Source organism: Diadema setosum, chromosome 1 (genome assembly GCF_964275005.1).
Source record: "Diadema setosum chromosome 1, eeDiaSeto1, whole genome shotgun sequence".
NCBI classification, from domain to species: Eukaryota; Metazoa; Echinodermata; class Echinoidea; order Diadematoida; family Diadematidae; genus Diadema; species Diadema setosum.
The window spans coordinates 23,288,231-23,316,224 of NC_092685.1; the positions used below are offsets into that span (position 1 = coordinate 23,288,231).

Below are 27,994 nucleotides of genomic sequence, written 5' to 3' on the forward strand. Positions count from 1 at the left end.
TACATTGTATAACCGTGCGCCCCATCCGCACTTTACACGGTACACTGTAGTACGCACACGGTACGCAAGCGTGCGAGGGGGGAGGGCTAGGTACATAGAGATACATAGGTGGGATCGACCTACCTGGATAATCGATTCTTCGTCCAGAGTATGCGCATGCGCATTTTCATCACGCCGCATGACAAACAAGATGGAGCCTTACCAGAACTACGAAGGCCACGCGACAAAGCGCCAAAGAACTGATGTTGGGGGGCGAGGAATTCAGTCAGGAGCAAGGGTAATACTCCTTCGTAACATTTTCTGTTAAAGGGTGTCTTGAGAACTCAGTACAATATCTAATGGTAGATTTATTGCGCCACATAATTGAGTGGGCCCAGGCCACGTTTCGACCAAGCCCACGCGCCGCCATGGCATGCACTCTCTGCAAATGCAGAAAAGCACGCGTTGCATTTTACCTGTAGGCCTACCACACTATGTATACCAGGGAGATGGGAACTGACTATACACATTGAGTATTGACCAAGAACATTATGCATTATGCCCTGGCCCCGGGCCTGGCGTGTTGAATACACTCACTGTAGTATGGGCAAGAACAAGCCATTGATCGATCGAGACCTTTGCTTTGGGCGCTAGACTAGTAACTCTTGCACCTGTTTGTCATAACATAATGACCTCCACCATGTCCACCACAGGCAAAAGTCCAAACATTTTTGACACTGACAGACACCACAGTCACTTTTTTGACGGACAAAACGCTGTAATTTAAGTGACGAACACCACAGTCACTTTTTTGACGGACAACACGTTGAAAGTGACGCACACCTCGGTCACTTTTTTGACGGACATCCTCGGTACATTTGACGCACCCCCGAAAATACTGAAACAATTTTTGCATACGTTTTATTCAAGCAATTTCATTTTCTTTTGATTCGTAAACATAATTTGTAAAAGTTTCGGCAAGTTTCCCTTACCCTGGCCCTGTAAGCACCGTACCGTCATTCACCGTACATCACGCTGCTGCATGTACAATGTACGATAGTGTGTATTCTGTGCATGCAATCCATACATGACAATCACATTGTGCAGATGCGCTGTGTGTGCGCGGCCATTGCTAGTCCGGTGGATGCATACTGTAGCGCAGGTACACACCATGCCACGCCACGGCATTCCCGCGAGTACACACAGCCCAGTCGCTGTACGTAGTAGATTCGCACAGCGTATACTAACAGCATCGCGCGTCTCATTAAGTCTGGCTAATCCCGAGAGCAGAAAATGGCATGCGGCAGGCAGTTTCTTCTGCTGCTGCTTCTTTTACTATCAAAAATTTGCCTTTGTTACCACAGAACATTATTTAGAAAATGTGAGGAGAAAGGGTGGCTTTTAAATTATTTGCTTGCCAGATTCTGGCAAGCATTTTCCCCTCTTATTCCAAAACGCTTCCCGACTTTCACTTGCCGCGGGAAAACGCTCACTGTAATTTCACTCGCGGTACGTGTATACGGTACTGGTAGCGTGCAAAAATGCGTGCAGTTTTCCATAGCAAGTGACGCACCCCTCGGTTCAAATAATGCGTGTTATTTTCCATAGCCAAGTGACGTACCATGACGCACCCCTTGGTCAAAAATTTGACCGACAATGATGGGATTTTGACGCACCCCTCGGTCAAAAATTTGACGGACAAAGCTGGTAAAATGACGAACACCTGGGTCACAAATTTGACGGACCAAACGAGGAAATGACGCACCCATGTCCGGGGGTAGTGGGGTGAGTCATTACATTGACAAACTTTGCATTAACAGCCTCAAATTTGAAGTGAGATTCAAGACCAGGCAGGGCCAGGCAGCTGCACTAGCCTGCAGTAGAAAAAGAGTTTTCACCATTTTGACACTTGTCTCGCACCACCAGTTCGGGCAACCTCAGAATTCGGAAGTTTTCCGATATCGGCAGTCCTGGTCAAAGCCTGCTGTAGAGCGCGCTCAATACTTCCGAATTCGGAAGTGTCCGATGCGGTAGCGGCCGTCGGCAATGGGAGTGCATGCACGCTTTCTAGTTTCATATTGCTACACAGCACTCGTGCGAGGCAGGGAGACTGACGGCGCAAAGCAAGGAAATACGACTGCATCTCAGAAATTCATATCAAAATCAACTTTTTTTTTCGAATTTTACATACATGTACCTTGATGTGTGGATTGTGGAATATCTGTCAAACTTGTAGGGTGAGTTCCTTTGAAAGCAGTTTAGAATTGTGATTATGGGTGAGAGTGGTTAGTTACATGTAGGTAAGAAGAAGCGTGCCGTTGTTAGCCAAAGCGTGCCGAAAGCCAAAAATCTACGAAAACTTCCGAATTCGGAAGTTTAACTTCTGATTTCGGAAAACTTCCAAATTCTGAGGTTGCCCGAACTGGCACTGCACCATTGGTCAGAATATGCAATCACAGTTATTCACAGCTAGTTTGCTCTGTGATAATTCGCTCTTAAAATCCTACAGCCTCAAATATCTGCATCTGAGTAAGATTCAAGAGCAGTAAAAAAGGAATTTTCACTGTCTTGACACTTTACTGTTCAAATTTACACTTGTCAGAATTTGTCGATCGCAGCTAGTTTGGTAGCTGGGATAACTGTGTTGCACAGGAGCAGACAGCGCAGCGCAGCACGCACAGTGTACAAAAAACATGTTCACGGCAGCAGCAAGCGCCGTGATTGATCTGATTGTACAGTAGAGGTGTAGCTATTTCAGCAATCAGAGCAAGTTCTTCTACTGTATGGTATCTTTAAAAGATACTTTTTCCTCCTTTCAGCTTGTACCGTGCTCCGAGCGAGTCACCCATGTGTGTGTGTGCGTGTGAATGAAAGTAGATTGTGAAAAATGTGGTTATAATTTATATGGTAAGACAAGGGTGAAAGAAAATAAAGCCTGTACTAGGAAAAGGGGGAAAAGGAAATGAAAAAAAATACATGTACATTCAAAAATTTGAAAAAATGAAACAAAAGGTTAACAAAATAGAGAGTACAGAAAGAGAGGAAAGAAAGAAGAGGAACTTGCAGTACATGTATAAAGGAATGCAAGGGAGATATGAATGAAAAGAGGTAAGCAAAGAGAAAAATATAGATGGAAAAAGAAAAACACGATCTACAGTACTGTACAATTGTGTACAGGTAGAATAAAAGAATGAGAGATGAGTCAAACTGGATGAAAGCAAAGATGGAAAGGAAGGAGAGAGTTATACAGGTTGAAAAAGAAGGAGAGAGATATACAGGTTGAAAAGGAAATAAAAGGATTCATTAGAGTGACACATAAAAAGATATTAGAGAGGATAGAAAGGAAAGAGCCTTGTGGATGGGGGGAAGGGGAACAACCCCGAAGGAAGCAAAGAACAATTAGAAAGTATAGTTCAATAGGACATTGTTTGAGAGTTTAATAGACAAGAGGGAAATGACAAAGAAATGAATGATAAGAAGGAAAGGGAAATTTAGACCGATTCTACCTGAAAAGATAGAAAAGAAAGATATAGGCCTATGTGGCAGCACACACTCGCAAACACGCTCAATCGCTTTGAATGTAGCTACAACCGCTAACGCGAGACTTGGCTGAGGAAACGAGAAAGAGAAAAGCAAATTTTAGCTTTTCAACAGCACCATAGAAAGAGCCGCTGTTGGCTATACACTCGGACCAAATGATTGACCCTCAGTGCATGCGCTGAACGTATTCGCACTGTGCTTGTGTACAGAGCAGCATTTCAAGCGATTGAGATTTTCCAACGATTTTCTGACACTTTTAGATGCGGAAAGTGTGAAAACTTCTATTTGACTTTGGAGACTCAGATGCAAGTACAGTATTTTGGGTTACTGAATGATAAGGGCGAGTTTGTGCATGCTTGGAGATTATTTGACAAACAGGTGCGAAAGTACACTAGTGCCAACCTTTGTTTATTATATCAAAGGCCAGTCTAGTTTTGGCTCTGTGCAATGCATCAGGAAGGATGTAGGAATATTATCACAGCTCTATCTGAAAAATCTGCACCAAGGACCAAGGTTCGATCTCTTGTGCCAAAAAGTGACCATGCGTGATTTGTGAAAGCATGGATTAGTCAGCGGTTAAAAATTGGACAATGTTACAGTCAAATTATGGGCAAGTTCAATGAATATCACTTTGATACAACAAGCCTTCTCTCTTTTGTTAACCATGGTGAATGGTGAACTAATGTGCTGCATTGGCACCACAAACATGAAACAAGTCCCTGCATGGTACAATGTACCTAATAGCTGGACTTCACCAAGCCAAGATACCAAGGCCTGACCCCCTACAGTATGTAAATTTTGTAATCAATCAACTGTTCAATGCAAACATTGTCCGTTACTGTATCTCGTGTCACACTAAGACCTGTGGTATGAGTATTATGGGGGAGGGGGATGTTGGTCCTCACTGAAGTCTGAACATCTTGTAATAATCAGTCATTTCTGATGTCAACTTCACTAAAAAAATTTACAACTGTACAATATTGTACATAAACTAATGTAATTTCTTCTGCTGTAGAATCTACATAAAGGGCTAGGCCTACATGCAATTGACCCAAAAGATCAGTCTGTACATTTATCGTTGGGGATACATGTTCTGTGGAGATTACCGGTAGATGGTCTTGCTTCATGGAATCTCGTATGCAGACTGAAGGCTGTGATGCATGTGTACAATACATAGGGGATGCTCTAGCACGGAAGCTGATACAATGTACTGTATGCCAGTGATCAGTTACATGTACAGCTTATCAAGAAAGAGTCTAGAAGTGCACACACTGCATGTGCTTCTATGCTCTTTGGTTATCACTGTGTGTTAGCGTGTAATTACAAATTGTAGCTGTGTCTTTCTCCATGAGAATTCTACCTTAATCGTTGATATTTCAAACAGCTTGTGTATTTAGTATGAGATGTGAATTTTACTATTTAACTCTATCTCTGTTACGGGTCGATTTAACCGGCCCAAAGCCTGCCACCAAAATGCTCTGGCCGATTCAGTCGGCCCTATTTTGATTGACAGATTACTTTAAAGGCTTTGATGGTACCATTCTATGAACTTTAAAAGTTAAAAAATGGTGTAAAACTCCTCCAGACAGTCACATTTTTTTTCTGTCTATTTATATGTAGATATACCCTACATTGTAGATGGAGTTTCTATGTATGTACACAAGGTATGTGTATATTCAGTAACAGCACTTGCCTTCTCTCTACACAGGATTGCTTCGAAGAACAGCATAAACCGCTGCCCTCCAGTGTCGTCCATGTCAGCAACCTTTCAGACAGTGTCAGTGAGGCAGATATTGTCGAGGCGATGCAGCCATTTGGGTTGATAAGGTACAAGTTGTATCAGTGATTTCTTAAGTGTTTATTTTTTCATTCAATATTTCTAAAGTGTGCTTTTTTGATGCCTCCACCACAGAAGTATCACCAGGGCCCCGTTGCTAGAAACTTTGCGTTTAAACGCAACTTGCAACTGATTGTCACTGACCATTCTGATTGGCTCAGGGTCTGCCCTATTAAGAAGACATGCATGCAACAATGATTTTGATTGGCCAGTGACAATCAGTTGCAAGTTGCGTTTAAACGCAAAGTTTCTAGCAACGGGGCCCTGAGGCATTATGTTTTCGGGTTGTCTGTCTGTCTGGACAGCTTAAGGACCATTTTGGGATTCCAAATGAACTCTGTGAAACTTAATACATGTACAGTACTACACTGTACATGTATTAGCCAAGGAAAGAGGAGGTTACGTTTTCATCGGCGTCGATTTGTTTTTCTGTGTGCAAAATAACTCAAAAAGTTGTGAAGGGATTTGAATAAAACTTGCTATAAAGTTGATAATGACACAAGGAACCAATGATTAAATTTTGGTAGTGATCTGAGAATTTCTATGGATTATTGGACCATGGGTCAAGGTTCAAATGTCAAAAGATTTGGTTGAAGGAAAAGTCTACTTAATGTACCTATTGTATATTATACAAATAATACAAAAGGTAGAGTGCATCTTTTAATAATGGTGCAGCATACAAGAGGGGCACCAAGTGCATGTTGAAAGACACAGTTACTGTACTAAGTGAGTGTGAGCTACATTTCCTCTAGCATCACAAAGTTAAATCTATCCATTTCAGCAGTGTATTTGTGTCATAAAATGGGTTTAACTTGTTTTCACTTGCACACTACCTTTATGGGAGAATACCAATTAGCTACTTATGTAGAATTTGCTTCCATGCCAAGATGTCTGATGAAATTCAAAAGAAATGTTCAAAACACATGGAACAATACTCTGGAATTGTTTACAGTTAATTAGTGATTTACAGTTGTAGGATGTGCTTGTGACTGACTGAATGTACACTACAAATGTTACACTGTACATGTGTATATTGTGATGCCAGATTAAGTGCAGTCACAAACAATGTATACTTTTTAATTGTGCACTTTTTGCACTCCGATTCATTAATGAAAAAAATAAATGAGTGCACGCGCGACTCATTTCAGTGCTTTTGATTCATTGGCTACATTCTTGAACCCATTTCATACAATCATGCAACACATTTGGGCTTGTGCCATTCAGCTATTAATCATGTCATTTTAATTTCTTGTCAGTCATTTGAAACTGTCATCTCACGTTTTCAAGATGAAGTGTAGATCTGTCAAGAGAATAATGCAATATAGCGGAGGCTTTACTGTATACCATTTGCTAGTTTCTTATATTAACCTGGAAACTTGTTTACTTTACATTTAGCCTTCTATGTCTTTCTTTATTTTGATTTTAATGTTATGGTTCACACACTTTGTTGCTCCATTCTTGCAAGAATCGCAATGGGAAGAAATCACACGTTATTTTTTTTTTTGTATTCTTTACCATTCCCCTTGCTACTTGAACAGTTTTGTACACAGGATCCAGAAGGGGCAGGCTTTGGTAGAGTTTGAGGACATGAAGAGCGCCAAAAGTTGTGTTGAGTTCACACAGGTAAGTCATAACCAAGTTGTCACAGCTGGTTCATTAGCTACAAATGTATGTTTGTAGTTTTATTGTGGTAGAGGTTTTGTTGCTCTTCTTAAATTTATTTGTTTATTATGCTGAACAATATATGTGGTAGTGGTAAGAAATATGCATGCATCTCATCTCATACACATTACAGTGTGTGTAACAGTGAACCTGTACAAACTGTAATTAAAGGGGATGGCTAGTATTACTGATCAGTGGGAATCAGTGGGAATGCTGGAGGATGATTGTTCCAATCCTTGTGGGATTCATTTAAGAGTACATTAGATATCTATTATTGTTCTGTGAAAAATATTTGCTTCAGAATGGTCTCATATTCAAGTAATGTGCAGTTTAATGTTTCCGGGTTAGCGTGCATGGTCAGTGACGGGGCATTAATCTGTACATTACTTGAATATGAGACCGTTCTGAAGCAAATAATTTTTACACAACAGTGTATATAATGTACTCTTAAATGAATCCCACAAGGATTGGAACAATCATCCCTCGGCATTCCCACTGATTCCCACTGATCGGTTACTAGCCATCCCCTTTAAAGGTCCAGTTTACCTTTGGGAGCAGTGATTGAAAAAAAAATTAAGATATCACATTTAATGCATATGTGTAGGTCTGTTGTAGTATTACAAAACATGTTACCATATACATTTTTTGCAATAAAGCTTAAAATTTAAGGAGATATCAGTGTTTTTCTTAATAAACCATATCTGTAGATGGTTTAGTCAGGAAACATTTTTATTATAATTATTGTTCACATTTTGTGTATACGGATTCAGTCTTTGACAGTGGTTGTTTCTATCCCTAACTCACATTTTAGAACTATATTAAAGCACTAATGGTGGGTTTTTGTTTCATCTGCAAATGGTAAATTATGCCTTTAAATGCATTTTTGCGTATACATACTTACATATTCAGGTTGTGTTGACAAAGCTACAGTGTCTTATCTCTAAAAATGCTTGCATATCATTGTGTATCTTGAAACCTTCTGAACGATCGTGATTTGAAATGATTTTTCATGCAGGCCCATCCAGATAACATCATCAATGTTGGAGGAAAACCAGCATACTTTGACTACTCAAACAGTGCCAGGATCATCCGCCCAGGGTATGCGAGCTAATCAAGCCAATATCCACTGCCTCTTTTCTTAAATTCCCAACTGTATGTCATTTCCCTTGATTATGGGTACTGTTTTCTTATTGTATTATAATGTTTCTAGTTTATAAAATCTTTGTATGGACATGTACACTATACATGCTACCAGAGTCTCTCTCTCTCTCTCTCTCTCTTTCTCTCTCAAGTCCAAAACTTAAGACAAAATATATATGCTAAATGCAGTGAAAATCTGTAAATGTAATTACCATACTCAGTATTTTCCATAGGCGATGACGGTAGATCAAATTATTGTTTTTACAGTACGTGCACCCTCTACCATGTCAGTGTTGGTGATTTGCATCCTGCATCCAACAAGATATTGTGTGCAAAGTTTGTATTTCAGAATGATCCTAATTGAAGTACCTTCACCTCCACTTTCACCCATGGAATTGTGATTAAGAAAAGCACGTGTAAAATGACCAACATATAACACTATTTTTCTTTCTTTCCTTCTTTTTCAGACAGTGTGCCAAATCTTACCCTTGTGTAGACCACAACTGGAACTTTCAGTACAAATAATTATTATTATTGTTATTATTGTTGTTATTATTATTATTAGTAGTAGTTTAGTATTATAAAATGGGTTCAAGAACGTAGCCAATAGGAAGCGCTGAAATGAGTCACGTGGGCTTTGATTACTTTAGTACCATTGCACTGCAGTACCAGTGCGCACTCAATCAGTTGTTACAAGTGCGTCGCGCGCTACTTATACGCGCTGTCAATACCTGTAAACAACTTCTAGTTCGGTCTGCGTATGTCGGCCGGCCTTTCTTGTGTGCATAGCATATTATGTGGCGTACGTATACAGTACTCGATACGTACAGTACTTACATGTGCGGGATTTCCGAGTGCGACGTACTTGACTCGACTCTCTCTCTCGAGTGCTACATGTAGCTGACTGGACTATTGACCCACAAAGGTACGTGAAAATGCTGTTAGTATTCGACCCATTTTATAAAACAAATGATGCACAGGATTATTTTGTGGCGTTAGTGGAGACGCAGCTCACTCTCGGGTATTTACAATGTAGTGCAACATGCACTCGGCTTCGCCTCGTGCATGTTTCACAATTGTAAATACCCTCGAGTGCGCTACGCCTACACTAACCCACTCTATCCTGTGCACCATTTGTATATTATAAAATGGGTTCAAGAACGTAGCCAATAGGAAGCGCTGAAATGAGTCACGTGGGCTTTGATTACTTTAGTACCATTGCACTGCAGTACCAGTGCGCACTCAATCAATTGTTACAAGTGCGTCGTGCGCTACTATACGCGCTGTCAATACCTGTAAACAACTTCTAGTTCGGGCTGTGTATGCCGGCCGGCCTTTCTTGTGTGCATAACATATTATGTGGCGTACGTATACAGTATGCTCTGATACGTACAGTACTTACATGTGCGGGATTTCCGAGTGCAACGTGCTTGACTCGACTCTTGTCTCGAGCGAGTGCTACATGTAGCTGACTGGACTATTTTATACCTCGAGTGCGCTACGCCTACACTAACGCACTCTATCCTGTGCATCATTTGTGTAATAGTAATGTATGTGATATTCTGCTATTTCACACAGAGAGAATGACAGCGAGGAAAATGCCAATAATGTCCTGTTGATGACTGTCCTCAGGCCAAAGTACAGGATCACCACTGTAAGTTCTTACATTAGATTGTCCAGAAACTAGAGACTGGACAAAATGCACATGAACACACACACATGAACACACACACACACACACACACACACACACACAAATGAATAAATCACAAATATGGTTATGAAATGATCCAATTTGCCAGTGATTATTTAATGTCAATGAAAATTTTGTGTAATATACAAGTACATTGTAGTTGTATCTACAATTGTATAACTTAATAGGAAAGTGTTTTTGTTATTGATGTTTATGTAAGAGTCATAAGGGGGAATTTTCTTATGGAAAAATTTGAACTGAATTAACAACAAGATGGAAATATAAGATGTTGAGTGTGCATTATACTTATGCACAGTATGTTAAATGAACATTTAGACCTGTAGTTTCAGGCGTAGTAAAGTTACTTAAATGTGCATGTCTATTATATTTTGATGTATTGCTCTGTATATATGTGTGATCCCATCTTTCCTACAATGTACCTCCCGATGTGATTGTACTGAAATTTGTTATTGACTATCTCTACAGGATGTCATCCACGCCATCTGCAAAGGATTTGGAAATGTTCTGCGCATTGTCATCTTCAAGAAGAACGGTGTGCAAGCCATGGTGGAATATCCTTTCATTCAGCGTCCTGTTTTTCTTTAGGAAGCAGCAAAGAGTCCTTGTGGCTTTGAGGTGGTCTGTAAAAAGTGCTGCAGGACATCATCTTTTAGTTTAAACAGTTTGATATAAATTGTTGGTGCAATTTTTAAAAGCATGATCTACCAGGAATGCTTCATTACCTGCCTTCAATCACTACTTATTTTTCAAATTTTTTCAAAGTTTGCAAACTACACGTAAGATGACAACTATTTACACTAAACACTGTCAGTGAAAACACTATTTTCACTTAACACTTAATGGGAAACACTTTCCTGCTATTAAGATAGTTAGTGGTTGCTATTTTATAATAAAATATGTTAATCATTTGATGGTGGATCGTAACGCAAGAAAGTTGAAGACTTTCAAAGACTTTCTGTAATTAGCGCGAGTGTTGACTAAACAGTCTCGGGTTGAAATTGAACTCAGCAAGAGACCATTAACCCTAATCCCACCGCGTTTGTGAGGGACTTGAAACCACCCGGGGAAGGCCTTTTTGGGCCCCCCCCCCCCCCCCTCAGATCTCGGTCGTGGATCACGCGATCCTTGGAAAATTTGCACTAAGGTAGAGGACAATGTAATCTACAAGACAGTATAGTTAGATTTTTCAAATTTTAATATCTGTATTTTATATTAATTCATGCCAATTTATGCAAAAATATTTTTTTTTGCCTACAAATAAAAATTAAAGCTCCAAGATCTCTAAATTTTGGTAAACATATTCTTTTCAATATCCTCAATAATAATATTGAAGCAAAAATTCGGCTTCATTATTATTTCTTATGTATTTTATTGTTTATTGAATTTCTTATGTATTTCTTTGTTTTTTACTTTTTGTTTTTGTTGGTTTTTTTCGTCAAAATTTGTTGCAGCAACTTTTAAAAGCATAATCGGGCTAAAATAAATCATCAGCCATTGAAAGTAGAAATATTTATTTTTATATGAATTAATTGCAAAAACACAATTCACATTGGATTTGTACACAAAATCATGTTTTTGAGCAATTTCTGGGTCGACAAATTTTTTTCAAAGGGGCGTGGCTTCAAAATGCTATGCCCGGGAGCGATAAATTTGGTCTCAAAAGTTGCGCGATACTTGAAAGAAAAAAAGTCATCAAATGCCGCGGCGGTGGGAATAGGGTTAAAATCCATTGCATTCCCGTTATGATGTTCACCATTGTAGCACATTGTTATAATGAAAATCTTGTAACAAATAAGCATTGGTATGTCTTTATATACTTCATTTAATATTCAGCTATAATGAAATTTTGATACAGTGAAAGAAAACTGCGATTCCTGAGGACTCTGTTGTAAGAGGAGTCAGGTGTACAAGAAACAAACATCAACATCATGCTAATGATATCCTTAACTCCAGCCACACGTTCGACACCATTCAGAATGCCACCCTTGCCAAACAGAATCTGCACAACTGTGACATTTACTCTGGCTGCTGCACCCTCAAGATTGACTTTGCAAGGGTAAGTGAATTCCTTGTCATAGTGTAATCCCGTGAATGGAGATCTGTTTAACCCTAACGGGGCCGGGCTTTTTTGGCTATGCTCAGACCAGGGGGGGGGGGGGGGGGGGGGGGATTCCGGCCCCCCCCCCCCCCCCCCCCCCCATCGGCCATCGGTGGTGCGATCGCGATGAAATTTTGCATGCGTGAGACCCACGTCATAATCTACAAGATTGTGTCATAAGATTTTTTGAAACATTTAATTTCTAATTTTAATTAATTAATTATGCAAATTAAGCTCAAGGTGATATTTTAGCTTAATTAAACACAAATAATCCATGGTGGGCATAGTGATACAGACTGTCGCTTTTCTGCATATTTTGTACCTTTTTAGCCAGAAATATGCTGCTTTCATGAAAACTACTCTTTCCCGAATTCTTTTACTACGCATGTCTATTCCAGAAAGGAAGGAATGCTACCTTCTGAAAGAAACATACCTTTTCAACCTTCAGAATTCGGTCAATGCTGTTTGCTGTTTACCAAGGTTGAAATCCTTGTTGATCCACCTCAGTAGCTTGATTGTATCGCCACTTTGTAGGCAGTTTATAAGCGTGCATCATATGTCTTACACATTGTGAAAGTGCAGGGGGTTAATATGATATGATTGTGATGTTAGTTGAGAAGATACGTTTCCTTTGAAGAAAAATTTGAATTTAGCAACATATTTATCTGCGGAGTGAGCTTGAAGTTCTTCAGAAACATTGCGGTCACTTTGCCCGTGTAGTTCTTGTGAGAAGCCAAAAGTGAAAATATGTAAACATAGCTGGGTTACAAGTACATACACCTGTATGGTTATGATATACCTACTCTCTATTGTTCATTATTTATTGAATTCAACTTGGCTCTTCTCATTCTAAATTACCTTTTGTTTCTGTAAACTTCTGGGAACTGAGCGCAGGGTAGAGGTAATATTTTGTGACTTATCTTCAAAGACATTAAAAAAAATGTTGTTATTGTTTTTTATGCAGCCAAAAACATTGACAGTTTACAAGAATGATGCTGAAACTTATGACTACACCAACCCTGGCTTGAATACAGGTGAGTCTTGCCCCTTTCTTTTCTCACCACTAGTTACCCTGGTTCTTGTTTGATCAAAGAAAGTACTCAAAATTTTAGTAACAACAAACAGCGCAAAAGTCTGTCTCACAATGCATATGAGGAGTCTTTATCTTATTGCCAAACCATTTATTATTTATTTGATGGTATATGCTCATTATGATTATGTCTAATTCTATATTATCTGTATGATTTTTTAGTCGGTTGAGTTATTGCACTAGGGGAATGTAGAATGGCTAAAGATGTTGCTGATTCATGAGCAAGAAAGTAAAACTTACTTAATTGGAATTGTATGATTGGACATGAAACAAAGAAACACTTCTCAGTTGAATTGTTAGACTCGGAAAGAGATCCAGATTTGTTTATCATGCTATTATCTGAACATCGTGTTTTGAGCCTCGTGTTTATAGATTTGTCTATCAGCTTATGCGTTTGTATTTTGTCAAAGATTGATTTCATTTTTGTCAAAACGAATGAGATGTGTATGCTCTGTATTATGATACTGTCTACATCCATGTACACGAGTATAATGTATTACACACCTGTACATGTATATACTATTGAAGACTACAAATGTATAATACATGTACATATTTCTCTTCAGTGCAAACAAACATGCTTTCTATGTCAATGAAAATCCTTCAACTAATCTCTTGAATTTACTGTAAAAGTGGAAATTTTTGTGCTTGGCGTGGTACAACAAAGTTTACAGTACATGTTTTAAATTCCATATCGACCATTAAAATGAGTTACATATAACAAGTGAAAATATTTGCATGCTTTTATTTTCGTGCTAGTTTCTGGTCATGCAAAATGCACTGGAATTTCCACTTTTATAGTAGTACACTTAAGTCATCCACTGTGATTGACATACAAGGTAGAAAAGCATTCAGTCTGTGTTCAATCTCAAAAGATTACTCTGAAAGTGTGAATCCTGATACACTAGAGCAGGTACATGTTGTGCGTTATTGCATTCTACAATTAGTATTCCATGAATTTGAGCCCCTGATGACTATTTTACATGTCTCAATAAAGAAACAATTTATGGGAAATTAGATTTGTATCATCAAGATGCACAATTCACATTTGCAATGAGGATTCTATGTAAACATGAGCATTGCTGTAAAAATCAGCTCCAACATTTGCTATTTTCAATATTTCATTTTTCAGAAAATAAAAACTTCCGTTTGTCAAGCAGCCCTGTAAATGTTCCCCATCTGAACAAACTGCATAGTCAGAACTACAATGTATGTACAGGTGATCACTCTTTCAACAGGTGCTATTACATTGTATGCAGCATTGCAGATGTTGTATGTACATGTACAATTGCGTTTTCAGTAATTGTTCAATATTTTACAGTTATGTACAACTGTATACATGTATAAATGCAAGTAAGAATAGATACAATGTACATTCATTTGCACATTCCTGTTCAAGTAATGCACATGGAGAACACATGAAGAGTAGATTTCATAAATCTTTCAAAAGGATCACGTCTTTCCTAAACCCAGGATGACCTGTGTGTTGATGCCTTGAAACAACTTGTAGGTTATATCCATATACACTGTACCACTGTAAGTGCATCATTTTGTTTCTTGCCAAATGAAGCTGAACTTCCTTACAAGATTGCCACTGCATGTACAGGGTGTGTACCATCTGAGAGTGATATCTTGTACCATGTACCGTAAACAGTAGACAATCAATTCTGTGCCAAAATAGGGGAGAATCTGAAATTGTACATTTATCATGACACTGGACATTGTGAAGATTAAGTACAACATTCATCACCTATTTGCATCCAACAATATGCTTTGAAAAAAAAATAAAAAATAAAAAACTTAAAACTGGCAGACTTTTTTTTTCTTTTTTTATTACAGGTTCGACAATTTGTCTCTTGTGTAAACCTCTTCAATACACAAAACTTATTATTATGCAACACCCATTTCATGAACCTTGAAACAAAATTTGAAATGCAGTATACACTGTAAAAGAAAAAAATGATGCATTATTAGTCTTACCAGTGTTGTATTTAATCTTTATATTTCACACAAAAAAAAATATGTAAAACTTACACTGTGTATGTATGATTTAATTCTTGCAATATGCAAGAAAATAGAGTTAATACATGTTTGCCTTCGAACATTATACACGTGTATATATTCAGTTCAGGTAAACTGCAGCATATATTAACTACAATGTACAATTGTACATGTCATCAAGTACATTGTACATACATTTGTATCACTTTTTTATACTGTCAAATGGTGTGTTACACAAGCATGAGTATAAACATGACCAGTATGGTATGTACAAATGTAAGGGCTTTATATCAGTTGTGCAGCCATAGACTTTCAAAAATGGATTTGGAATCGGTGTACAGTTGTACATGTACACCATACATGTACAATTGTACATATCCTTGCATGCAAGTAATGCATTCAAGATAGTAGAAAGCAAATTAAAATCACCAAATGTGGCTGCCAAAGACTTCTGGTGTATTTTCAGAATCCCAGATTATCACCTCCTTTAAAAGAGCACAAAAAGAAGATAGTAATTTAGCAAGGTTATACATTATGCCATATTATTCATGTTCAAAATGTTGATATTTGATTTTACGAAGATATTTAGCCTATTCAGTTTATAACTTGGTTGTTACTTGTACAGAGGATACAAGTCGCCTGATCGGATATCACTTGTCACTATTCCCAGTTTATTTGGTGTTTACAATCAAAAGTATTTTGTGCATTTACTCCCAACATCTCACATAAAGGGATTGCTTTTGGCAAACACCTGTACATTTCTGTATACAGTACACATGTACTTCAGTTATGTGACCCTGTTTACTTATGCTCTTTAAATGCCATTGTACTCAGTATTTTTTTTTTTAACTCCCTGTATGGTGGAGCAGGCTGTATCCAATATCAAATTGATTGTTAACTGATTTGTATTGAATTTGATTATGCCATGAAATGACATTATTTATGAATATTTTGTTAGCACACAGATTATCAACACCATTGATATGCAAGACCACTTGTGGTACCTACAATCCACCACTGCTATTTATGGTATACATGTACATACTTCAAATGTATGCACAGACCATTGTAAGTATGTGGGTTAAATTCACAGCCACTGGTATTTGAATACAGTAAGACAGCCATTTAAAAGTTTTCTAGGAAAAGAGAAAAAGATAGATACATTGTACCTTTCTTAAAACGTAACAAAACAAAGAAAAGTACCTAATACTTCCTTCCATGACAGCTTCAATGCACAAATACTTGTTTACAGTATATTGACACATTTTCATACATTTGCCTCCAAAACAAATCATTAATTTGCTCCTACAAATTTAGCATGAGTGGATGGGTATTAGACTATGTTTGTATTGCAGGTAATCATGGGCATACACTGTAACAACCTTTTTTTTTTTTTTTTTTTGCAATGGCTGTTTTACTTTAAACATTTTGCTTGCACCTCCATTTTAAACTTTCACAATGAGAGTGGCCATTATCCAGTTTTATGTGACAGATTGCATGCAAGTTATAGAGACATGTCAAGTTCTTTTGACACTGGGATTTATTGTGTACATACACTGTATATACATACACTGTACTTGGTACTATGTTTTCATGTTAATGCACACGATTCCAGGGATTTTTCCTGTTGTATTCATGTACAGTGACATTATGCAACTGCAACAGTTCACGAGTATGCCATACCCAACAGTTGTACTTCTCTTAAACATTGCTAGCCCTATCTTGGAAGCCAAGTTGCTACAAATGTTCATGTACTAGGTGTAATATGACTTGACACTTTATACATTGTAGATTCTAACCAACCCTCTGCACATTTCCATGGTAACCATATTGTGACACCCTATTTATAGGTCTGAAACAAAGTAGTTTTGACTGAAACATTGGTGTTACAGTGTACAAGTATCTCGACTCCAGCATTGCAAGAAAGTAAAGTGAGTTGATTTTATCTGAACCATCAAACCAGTCAAACCTGTACACGGTACATGAATACTTGTGGGAACACAGCACCAGTTGTGTATTACAGTACACAACTTCTCAATGAAATGGCCATACAAATTCAAGCAGATACTTGACTTTGCCCCCCCCCCCCCAAAAAAAAAAAAAAAAAAGAAAAGAAAAGAAAAGAAAAGAAAGGAAAGACATGTTCAAAAACTTTGATATGCATACGAGACAGTAGTTCCAGTGATTAGTTCCTGGTACAATGGAGAACATCTTCAGACCCACATGATACCAGCACTGACCGACTGTACCGCAGGGGTGAACAGATAAAACAACTACAGCTCCATCGAACATTCCAAGATCTAAAAATAAGAAAATGAAAAGAAAGCAAAGACACAATGTACACTGTACATCCCAAAGAGCTGCAAGACAAGCACAAAGGAGTTTCACCACTGATGCAGCCACACGCATGCAAAACATACAGAACTACTGACCAAGTACCTCATGTTCAACAGGATGAACAGTCTCCTTCGCTGAGCCCCAAGAACGAAATGAAAAAAGAGCAGCATCGCTCCCATCCTCTGCGATTGCATCACTACGTTGGATGATCCTCCGCTACGTCGGGTAATGGAAGTCTCTGCCAACTCAAGGTTGGGACTGAAGATTCACACCGTGGATGTGTGCCGTAGCGCTGGATATGTTATTTGTTTATAATATACACCGCAAGGTAACATGGGATGGCTTTTGGTGTGTTGTCATATGCTGGTTTTCTTTTTCATCGTGACCAAGACACATAACTGGAATTTTCCCTGTGTGTTTAAAAGACATTTTGCAGTTTTCTGTGAAGAAGTATTTGAATTTTCTGTGTGTGTGTGTGTGTTGTAGTAGATCCTGAAGTCTTTCTCATCCTTTTCTTTGTGTGTGTATTGGAATGTGATATTTTTCTACTGTTCTTGAAATGTTCCTTTGAATGGGTGTACAAGAACATTGAGCAGTTTAAAGAGGAAGAATGATGTACAATGGTACAATGTGATAGTCTGCAGATGATGCATCACGTTTTGGATTCATACCATTTTAGATTTACTACTTCTGAACTGCAGGTGCAAACAAAAAAACAAAAAACAAACTACAAATTCCTCTCTTCATTTATCCCTTCGTCTGAAGAGCTGCACATTTTGTGATACCGATACCTTGTTATACAGTATGGTAATGATGGAAAATGACGTAGCAAGCTCTGTCTTTTGAATATGTGATGAGCGAAGTATGTTGTATTCATCGAACCTGGTTACAGTGTACAATGTATGTCTCATTTAAACTTGATTAGATGTTACTTTTACACTTCCATTTGTATCCTTTTACTTCCTTTGCTCATATTAGATGTGCATGTAGTCAGAAAGTCTAAACGTTCTTTGATAAAATAGGGAAACTTGCTGTTGCTGTTGGAAGGTCAGATTGCAAGGCAGATGGACAAACCCTGATGATCGCAAACATATGTCTCGATTCTGTGAAAGTAGTGGAAAAAGTTTTTCTAGTTTAAAGACAAGCAGTCTTGGCTCAAATAAACCTGTAACAGTATAGGTAGTAGATCTAACATAAACTGATGGTGCCACTACCAGGGATTACATCTATGTCTTTTGCATTCATAGTTGTAGATTTGTGTTAAAAAAAAAAAAAAAAAAGATACGCTGACTTCATTTACTTTGTGTGTGTGATGTGCAGCATCCCAAGGGCGTGCACTGCTGGAGGACCCGCCTGAACCTGCCTACAATGGTCCCACCACCATGCGAAGGGAGGGCGGTGGCCCACCTCAGTACGGCGATTATGGTAAGCAGCATTCTAAAGAACAGGAGTGTGTGGGTAACTGTGTAGGAAGCAGGAAGTTCCTCCATAACCAAATGAAGGGCATGGCTTTGTGACACAAGGGGCCTGTTGCATAAAAGTTTCTATTATGGTAACTTTGCCATCCAGTGGTAACTTCCATGGAATTCTTGATTTTGATTGGCTATTGAGCATTGTTGGATGGCAAAGTTACCATAATTGTAACTTTTATGCAACGGGCCCAAGGTTTGCTGTTTTTTTCTGGCCGTGTGCCACAGGAAGGCATTAATGAGAAATGGCATCCCCAGTTAAAGAGAACAGTATTTTGTGGCCAGTACCATAATGTCAGCAAAGTTACCATCATGCTTTTAACCCATTGAGGACGGTTTGATTTTGCTACAACATGCATTTCCCATAAACATGCCTATTCAAATTACTGTTCCGCGGGTCATGTTCTTTACATTTTTTCATAAAATTTTAATAAAAATCAATGATTTCAAACCTTAATTCTGCAGTCTAAATGTTGAACGTTGTCAAATTGCAAGGTTATGCAATGTTAGCAGTCTCGCATGTTGCAGTTGGTGTTGGTTTGTCAGAACTGCTGTAGTTCGCGAGTCGTTAACAGTATCAACAATTTATATGGTCTGGATATGTGGCGCACTTGTTTTAATTGGTATACTTTACTCGTATGCACAATTGAAAGTCTGAGATAGCAATGTCAAGTACACTTATCGCAGCTATTTGTGGATGTGTGGTCTCATTTTTGTCACCTATCAAATATGCACTGCCACAGGAGGAATGCAGGGACCACCACAGGGCCGACGCGGACCCCCTGGATTCCACGACCAGGGCTATGGGCCAGGCGGACCACGCGGCTACCCTGCCGATCGCGGGGACTACGGATACGGCGGGGGTCATGACATGATGGGCCTGCAGCCCTCCCCTCAGATGGGGCACCAGCTGGGCAATGGGAACCCAGTGGTTATGATCTACAACATGAGCACTGACCAGATGAACTGTGACAAGCTCTTCAACCTTCTCTGTCTCTATGGCAATGTCATGAAGGTGATTCATTAATACCAATTCCTCTTATAAACAATGGAGGAAGAAAAAAAAAAGTGACTTTATCAAAAACATTTCCATATTCAGAGAAATGAGCAAATAGAGGGGCTCCCATCTGTGCCTGATTAAAAGTTATCTTGATTCTTGTCTTTGCAAGATTGGCCAAGTCTTCCTGATTTTTCAAAAGGCATTCTGAAAAATTAACCCACCTTTTGCATCTGAACAGAAAATTTGATGGCGTCCTTGATATTGGAATTTCCATCACCTATTAATGTAGACCATTGAGATTTGTGTCAGGGTCACACAAAAGTGTCTAACCTCACAGCATTTGATGTGTGGATTTTGGCAGCACTCTGTTAGGCTGTGTGAAACAAAACAGTTTCCCCATGAATTCAGATTTTGTTTTTACTTCTGAGTAAGTAAGAGGTATATGAACTCCAGTATAAATGCAATATACAAAATGTACATGGCAACTTTGTAGTTGCAAGGGATGACAATTCCTTTTTTTGTCAGTTACATAATGAAAAAAAGTATTTCCTTGCAGTGCTTGGTAAAGACGGTACCTGTGATTCTATTCTGTATAACAGCTTGATTCTGCACGGCAATGTCCACCATTACCATATGATTGTACTCTTTATCTCATCAAATTCCTATGTCAAAGATTTACGCTGTATTTAACTGGTGGTAGACTGTTCATAATCTATAGGTCCTCTCCTTTCTTTGGTTTTGCAGGTCAAGTTCATGAAGAGCAAGCCTGGATGTGCCATGGCAGAAATGGGAGATGCCCTGGCCGTTGAGCGGGCCATCACCAACCTCAGCAACATTGAGTTCTTCGGAAGCGCTGTCCAGCTCTCGTGAGTCCTGCGATAAACATGTAGCCGTCAACCCTGCACTGATGTGATTTATAATATTTATTTTTATTTTTTATTTCTTCTAATGTCACTCTGGAGACCGTGGCACAGTGCCATTTGGAATCCTTCTGATTCAATGTGCGAATGTTGGCACCCTCGTTTGACTGCATGACTAATGGACTGACTGACTTACTGCTGGATTCACATTGCCCTCATCTGTCAAATATTCCATTCATTTAATACTGATAATGTCAATGGATAATGATAATATTCAATGGAATCTAATGGATTCCTGTAACCCCACTCTTGCTTGTTTGCTTTAGTGAGGCTAATGGGATATGCATTTAGTAGTGTGATGTACCAGCAATAAGTTTTAGACTTGAAATTTGCATGTTGTTCAATGTATCAAACTTAACCCAGCAAGAATGGTTCAATCTTTTGTACTATGTGTTTATATCATACAATATGAGAGGTGCCTTAACCCTATTCCCACCCCCCCCCCCTCGACGTTTCGCGTGATTATTCTGCAATGCGTGATGCTCTCGACGCGACATATTTTATGACTTTTTTCTTTCAAGTATCGTGCAACTTTTGAGACCAAATTTGTCGCTCCCGGGCATGCTGTTTTGAAGCCACGCCCCTTTGAAAAAAATTTGTCGACCAAAAAATTGCTCAAAAACATGATTGTGTACAAATCCAATGTAAATTGTGTTTTTGCAATTAATTCATATAGAAATAAATATTTTTACTCTCAATGGCTGATAATGATTTATTTTAGCCAGATTATGCTTTAAAAAGTTTCTGCGACAAATTTTGACGAAAAAAACCCCAACAAAACCAAAAAGTAAAAAAAAAAACCACACAAAGAAATATATAAGAAATTCAATAAACAATAAAGTACATAAGAAATAATTATGAAGCCGAATGTTTGTTTCAATATTATTGTTGAGGATATTGAAAAGAATATGTTCACCAAAAAATAGAGGTCTTGGAGCTTTATTTTTTTATTTATATCCAAAAAATATATATATTTTGCATAAATTAGCATAAATTAATTACTTTAAAATACATAAATTCAAATGTCAAAAATCTAACTATACAGTCTTGTAGATTACATTGGCCTCTACCTTAGGGCAAATTTTCGCGAGGATTGCTCGATCCACGACCAAGATCTGAACGTGGTTTCAAGTCCCTCAGAAAACCCGGTTGGATTAGGATTAAACATCTATCGCTTGTTTTAATTTAGAGGAAGAGTTTCAGTTGCTGTGTCTTATCTGTACAGAACTGGATTGAATTTTATTTTTGTTCTAAATACTAGATGGTATATATGAGATTGTTGAACGAAAGATAATATACTACTTAGCTAAGAGCGTGTGTTTCTCTTTTTATGCAGTTTCTCGAAGCAGGCGTGTGTTGCCCTGTCCCAGGTGCCAGGAGAACTGCACGATGGGACACCATCCTGCAAGGATTACACCAAGAGCCGCAACAACCGCTTCAGGAGCAAGGAGGCAGCCAGCAAGAACCATATCCTTTACAGCATCTGGTGATGGCCACGTTAAGAGCACCCCAGCTCTTGAGCTTTTATGAAAATGTTAATTATGTTTGGCTAATGAAAACGGATGTGACAGATGTAGGGATATGGATAACTGGTCATTCGCCAAATTTGGGAAGTGACTTATGTAAGTTGGGCAGAGTTTACTCCCAAAACTATCAATGGGATATGATCACATGTGAGTTTTGTGAGTCTCTGCGTTGGTGCTGGCATTTGTATGCCTCCGCCATGAAGTGGTGCCGGAGGCATTATTGACACGCATGAATTGCTGTATCTCAGTTTTTACAGTGTCAGTGAATTAAAGGACACTGTATACTTAGCATTATGTAATTAACATAGAGTAATCAAGATACTGCTAGAAAGCAAAGGGATAGACACAAGAAAAATGAAACTAATTTAATAGCCTTTGTGAATTACTACAAGAGCATTTATCTTTGCATGGCTACCACAGTCATTGCCAGTCCCTTTCTGATGTCTGTTATATCCTGGCTTTTAGCTTGTGGTCTTGAGTTTGATAGATAATGTATGGCACTGTAAAGAGCAAAAAGTAGCCAGTCACTCCAGGAAAGAGCTACATTAGATCTTTCTGTCGCCTGCTAAGAAGAGACAAGTGTCACCTTTTCATTATTCAATGGAGTGAAATATGATGGTGCGCTTTTTTCCCCCTTACCATTGGGCTTCTTTTGTTCCTTGACTCCTGTATCACGTATCCAGCAGCCATCCAAGGTGCTCCACTTCTTCAATGCTCATCCTGAAAGTACTCCACAGACCATCAAGCAGGTAGCACATCCTTCCAACCATTTACAGTTCGGTTGCAGTACTATCTGGGGAGAGGGATGTAGCAATTATTTCAGTTTAATGCTCATTTTGGTTCCCTCCCCCTTTTTGCTTTCATTTTTGCTGGTTCAGAGCTATTCTTACCACCCTTTTTACAGCTGGGGGAAATTATATTTTCACCCTTTGTTTGTGTTTGTGTGTTTTTTTTGTTTGTTTGTTTGTTTGTTTGTTTGTTTGTTTGTTTGTTGTTGTTTTTTTTTGGGGGGGGGGGTTTACAGTAAAAAAAAAAAAAAAAATGAAGTGAAAAATAGTTGCATTTACTGAAGAGGCTCCAGTAGTATTTTCTTAAAATGTCTGTGGAGATAGGGATGAGTCTTACAAGAAAGTCACTTTCATTGAATGTTTCGTAATGATTTTGTCTGTTAAAGACCTTTTGTAAGGAAGTTGTGGGTGCTACATTATGAAACTTTTGTTCCTTCAACTTCATTTTGTCAGGCTGCGTACAAAATCAAGACCCTTACAATAATGATGAGAGCATAAAATGAAATACTGGATTTGTGAAAATCATGGAGAGTACAGTTTTGTGACTCATCCGAGTCAAGTGCTCTTGTACTAGCTGGTGAATCAAATCTACATTAATATAAATCTACAGACAATGCTTATTTGTATGTGTCTTGATATTACAACCTCAAGGTAATTATTGCTGGAGTAGACCTACCCGCTATTATGCAATACTCTCTTGATTCAACAGGTGTTCATCAATGCAGGAGCAAGGGAGCCAATTGCAGTGAAGATGTTTGAACAGAAATGTAAGTGCAAGAATAAGTATATGTTCACCAGAGTAAGAATTACAATGCCTTTATATAACGTGGGGGGATTAAAACTCACGTTTCTCTCCCTCTGCCAAGTGATCATGTGACAACAAAGAGATATCAGTTTTATATTTTGCCTCCAACAATAAACCTCCAGTTTTTATTGCGCTCTTAGTCATGTTCCGGCTTCCACTTAACGGGCATTGATTACAAACCAAGCGTTACTTTAACCCTATTCTAACTGGGCTATTTGAGACCAAGTTTTTACTGAGGGGGGGGGTCAATTTGACCCCCCCTTCAGATCTCGGCCGCCGATCGCGCGATCGCCGCGAAATTTTACCTGAAGATAGAGCTGGATGTCAACTACAAGATTACATCGTCATACAATAGAAAAATATTGCCTTTCTATTTTCAATAAATTAATCATGCAAATTTGTGCATGAAATCATATTTTCACCTATAATTCCATTAAAAAGACTGGAGGATTGCTAAATTTTTGTGTCAGAATTTCTCAAGACACATCAAACAATTTTTGTGTAAAAAAATAGCTCAATTGAAATTAATTTCTTTTGTTTTTTATTGTTTTGTTAATTTCTTATGTATTTTATTGTTTTTTCAACCTTTTGTTTTCTATTGTTTTTTTGCCAAAAACTTGTTGCAGGCACTTTTTCAGGCTTATCTACACTAGAATTGATTAATTTCAATGGTTAAAAGTTGAAATAATCTAATTTATATCAATTTAACCAAAAAACACAATTTGCATTGGATTTACACACGATATCATGAATTTGAGCTGTTTTTTGGTTGACATGCATATGCAAAACATTACGTAACTTCAAAACGGTGTACCCGGATGTCGCAAATTTGGTCTCAAAATATGCGGGAGACTTCAATGAAAAAAGTCGTGAAACGACGCGGCAAAAGCTTTGCGCGTTGCGAAATCGTGGCGCGAAACGTCGAGGGGGGGGTCAATTTGACCCCCCCCCCCTTCCCCCAGTTAGAATAGGGTTAAAAAAGAAAAAATATTGAAGAAAGCATTTACACAGTTCACTTCAGGCTACTGGAAGGAGAAGAAGAAGAAACATGGATGAAAAGGGAATTCATCCTGTGTACTACTTCTTTATGCCTTGTGGAGTGATGAGCTACCCTTGACAAAATTCAACTGATATGTGTAATTTTCCAATGCATTTCTCTACTCTGCTCTTTCTCTCTTTTCCCTGCCTCTGAAGAAAAACAGTACACCTTTGTCTTAATTTATTTTTCTTTGTTCAATTGTAAAATGTATGTGGTATTCCCCTTCCACAAAGTCATTCATGCAGAAAAGGGAAGGGCTTGTTGTATGCACTCATATACAATTGTATGCTTTATTGACACTGTTGATATCGGCTTTTGTGCATGATTCATCCCTTTCCAGCTGACCGCAGCCGCACTGGGTTGGCCGAGTGGCCCGACAGAGCATCTGCCCTCGAAGCTCTGGTGGTAGCCAACCACACTACCATGGAAAATCCAGGCAAGGAACACAGCTGCTTTATTTTTTTATGACATTTTTTATTTTGCATGGTTTTATACCAAAGAGTTCTTTCTTTCTATGGCTCTGCTACAACATGTTGCTGCAAGCATTTTGCTAGTCTGTCAGTTTTGGGTAATCTGTCAGTTCCTCCATCTGTCCTTCCATCTGTCCTTCAATCAATGCGTAATTGATTTTGTGGACAATGTAACAAAGCACTTGGCATATGTATGAGCATATCAGTGGATCAAGCTGCACCTATAAACCTGTGAGCGCACACGCTCAAGATCAAAAGCCGCAGGTCATGGTCAAGTTTTAAATCTTTGCCATTTCTTCCATATCTGTGCAATGCCTGAAGGTACTTCAATGAAATTAAGTATATACATATATTGCCAGATAAGGATTCGATTGGGAATATTGGGCTATTGGGTCAAATGTCAAATGCAAAAATGTCACCTTTTCTTCTTCATATCTGAGAAATGGCTCGAGCTATCTTCATGAAACTTACTACTTATACATGTATTGTCTGACTATGATTCTTGTGGGAAGTTTAGGGCACGAGGTCAAAGGTTGGGTTAAAATGCTAAGATTTCACTATTTCATGCTGAAATTACACTATTTTTCTGTGATGGAAAATTTACCCACATTGAAGTGGATTCGCTAGATAGCAGTTGGCTCATGCACTTATTTTTAGTTATGCGGTGCTTAGCATACCACGCTCTTTCTTTCTGCTGACACCAAATTTGTCCAAGATGAGTTTGTTGTGGTACGGTGGAACCATTCCTCGATGATTTTTTCATTGCTCGTTTTCCCAGCAGGAGGCAGATGGCCATACATCTTCAAGCTGTGCTTCTCCAGCAGCCTCCATGCTGAGTAGGCATTCCCGAGACGGACAACGTTGCTGCTCTCATCGCCTGGTTGTGCCCTCCATCTTGCAGTGTCTGTAACAAAAATGGTAGTCTCTGTCGGATAAGGCGATGTGTTTCAAGAGTACGGCAGCGAGAAAAAAAAAAAAATCTCAGCAGCTTTAACTGTTGGATGAGATAGAGCCAATGTACTGTGCACCCTTCTTACTCACTCATCACTTATGTACAGATTCCACTCATGTTGGTGCACATTTGTAAGATATAACTCGTAATACCTGGTCAATTGTGTTTAAATAACTGTTCGCTGTTCAATATCAATTTTAGTGTTACGACAACAATTGCAAAGTATCCAATTCCACCAAGACTCCTTGACCTTCAATTGATTTTCAAATTCTGAAAACTTGTAGAAACATTAACCTTATTTCTTTGATGAAATGCATTCATAATTGTTCATGCTGTATATAGACATTCACTTGACGTCATGAAGCAAAACAAGGAAAGAAACTAAACTTGTATCTATTAAGTCACTCGGCAGAGAATTATCCATTAGATCTGAAAGGATGAGTTAATGTCAACAACACCATTTTGTCATGCTAAAGAACTACACTGGAATTTCTGGTTATGAAATGATGAGCCGTTGATCAAACTTGTTTAGATTGCTACGAGTATTATATGTTTTTTCGTCTCTTCTTTTTTTTTTTAAACCTATTGTATGTAATTCCACTTGTTTTTATGTGTACTTACTCGTGTTGTACAGTATCTTGGTAAATTACTTTCCGTTTCGATGACTCATGATTGAGTTGTATGTGCACATTTTCATGAATAAGTTTAGCACTATATTAAAAACAGGAAACGACAAAAGTCAGATTTCTTCCGACGTGAAAATTTTGACCATGAACTTATTCTGCTACCCATATTTGGATTTTTGAAAGTAGTCTTGATCTGGATCCATTCAGACTAAAATCCACATGGTTTGCCAGCTCACTATATTTTTTTTTCTCTCATATTTCTGTTCTTTTGTCATTCCATTGCCTTAAAGGATGCACAAGGCTCTATATTTTATCGAGATAACATGGTTTCTGTAACATGGTGTAGATACATTTACAATGGTCACTAGTTCTATGACAGACTGATGACCGATTTCTGTCCTGTCTGGTTTGTATGTTTTTGTGTTATCAGGCTTGAAGATTTTTTTCACTATTCAAAGCTAGAGGAGGTCTACAGGTGTATTTTTATGAATTGCTGAATGTTGTTGCACTCTGTCATCATAGTTGGTAATCATTCTTTATGATCCTTCTCATCTTTTCAGCTAGATAACAGTGTCAAATTGATGTCATTCTGGTACTAGGCCCTTTGCATACATTCATGTGTACTTCAGCAAGTGGTGTGTTCTAGACTTTTTTTCTCTCACAATTTTTTTTAAAAACACATGTATCGAGCCATGCTTAGAGTTGTCTTTTGTATTCATCTGTATAAGTTTCATCTTGTTTCTCTGCTCTTATGGCTGTAATAAAGTTGTCTGTGACACAGTAATTTTTATGGCAAAGATTTGATTGTGTTGTATTTGCTTTGACTCTATGCCTTTCGCAGGGAGAGCATGTACTGAGTTTGTGTATTCTTAATTATCCAATCTTCACATTTTCGTTGTTACTCAACTGAAAGTATGTTATCACATTGTTATTCCACATGTTTCTTTGCCTGTGTGTCCAGTTTAGATCAAAAACCTACAATTTCTGCAGGCATATAGAAG

General features: G+C 38.3%; 1 protein-coding gene across 1 annotated transcript; it reads left to right on the forward strand.

The window, feature by feature from the left end:
* The first annotated feature begins 175 nt into the window (after window positions 1-175).
* Window positions 176-27,790, forward strand: LOC140235016 (heterogeneous nuclear ribonucleoprotein L-like). The gene is made up of 16 exons (XM_072315058.1): window positions 176-277; window positions 5,228-5,346; window positions 6,895-6,979; window positions 8,034-8,116; window positions 9,737-9,812; window positions 10,338-10,423; window positions 11,832-11,928; window positions 12,935-13,004; window positions 18,719-18,823; window positions 19,611-19,882; window positions 20,612-20,733; window positions 22,124-22,253; window positions 22,988-23,062; window positions 23,811-23,868; window positions 25,286-25,381; window positions 26,197-27,790. Exons 1-16 carry the CDS (start codon window positions 179-181, stop codon window positions 26,253-26,255), a joined length of 1,632 nt encoding a protein of 543 aa, XP_072171159.1. The 5' UTR covers window positions 176-178; the 3' UTR covers window positions 26,256-27,790.
* Window positions 27,791-27,994: the final 204 nt, after the last annotated feature.

Excerpts from the sequence above, each read along its gene's own strand:
- LOC140235016 (XM_072315058.1), top strand. The coding sequence starts at position 179 with ATGACAAACAAGATGGAGCCTTACCAGAACTACGAAGGCCACGCGACA. Across the intron at positions 11,929-12,934 it reads TCAAGATTGACTTTGCAAGG|CCAAAAACATTGACAGTTTA; the intron begins GTAAGTGAATTC and ends TTTTTTATGCAG. Across the intron at positions 23,063-23,810 it reads CTCCACAGACCATCAAGCAG|GTGTTCATCAATGCAGGAGC; the intron begins GTAGCACATCCT and ends TTGATTCAACAG.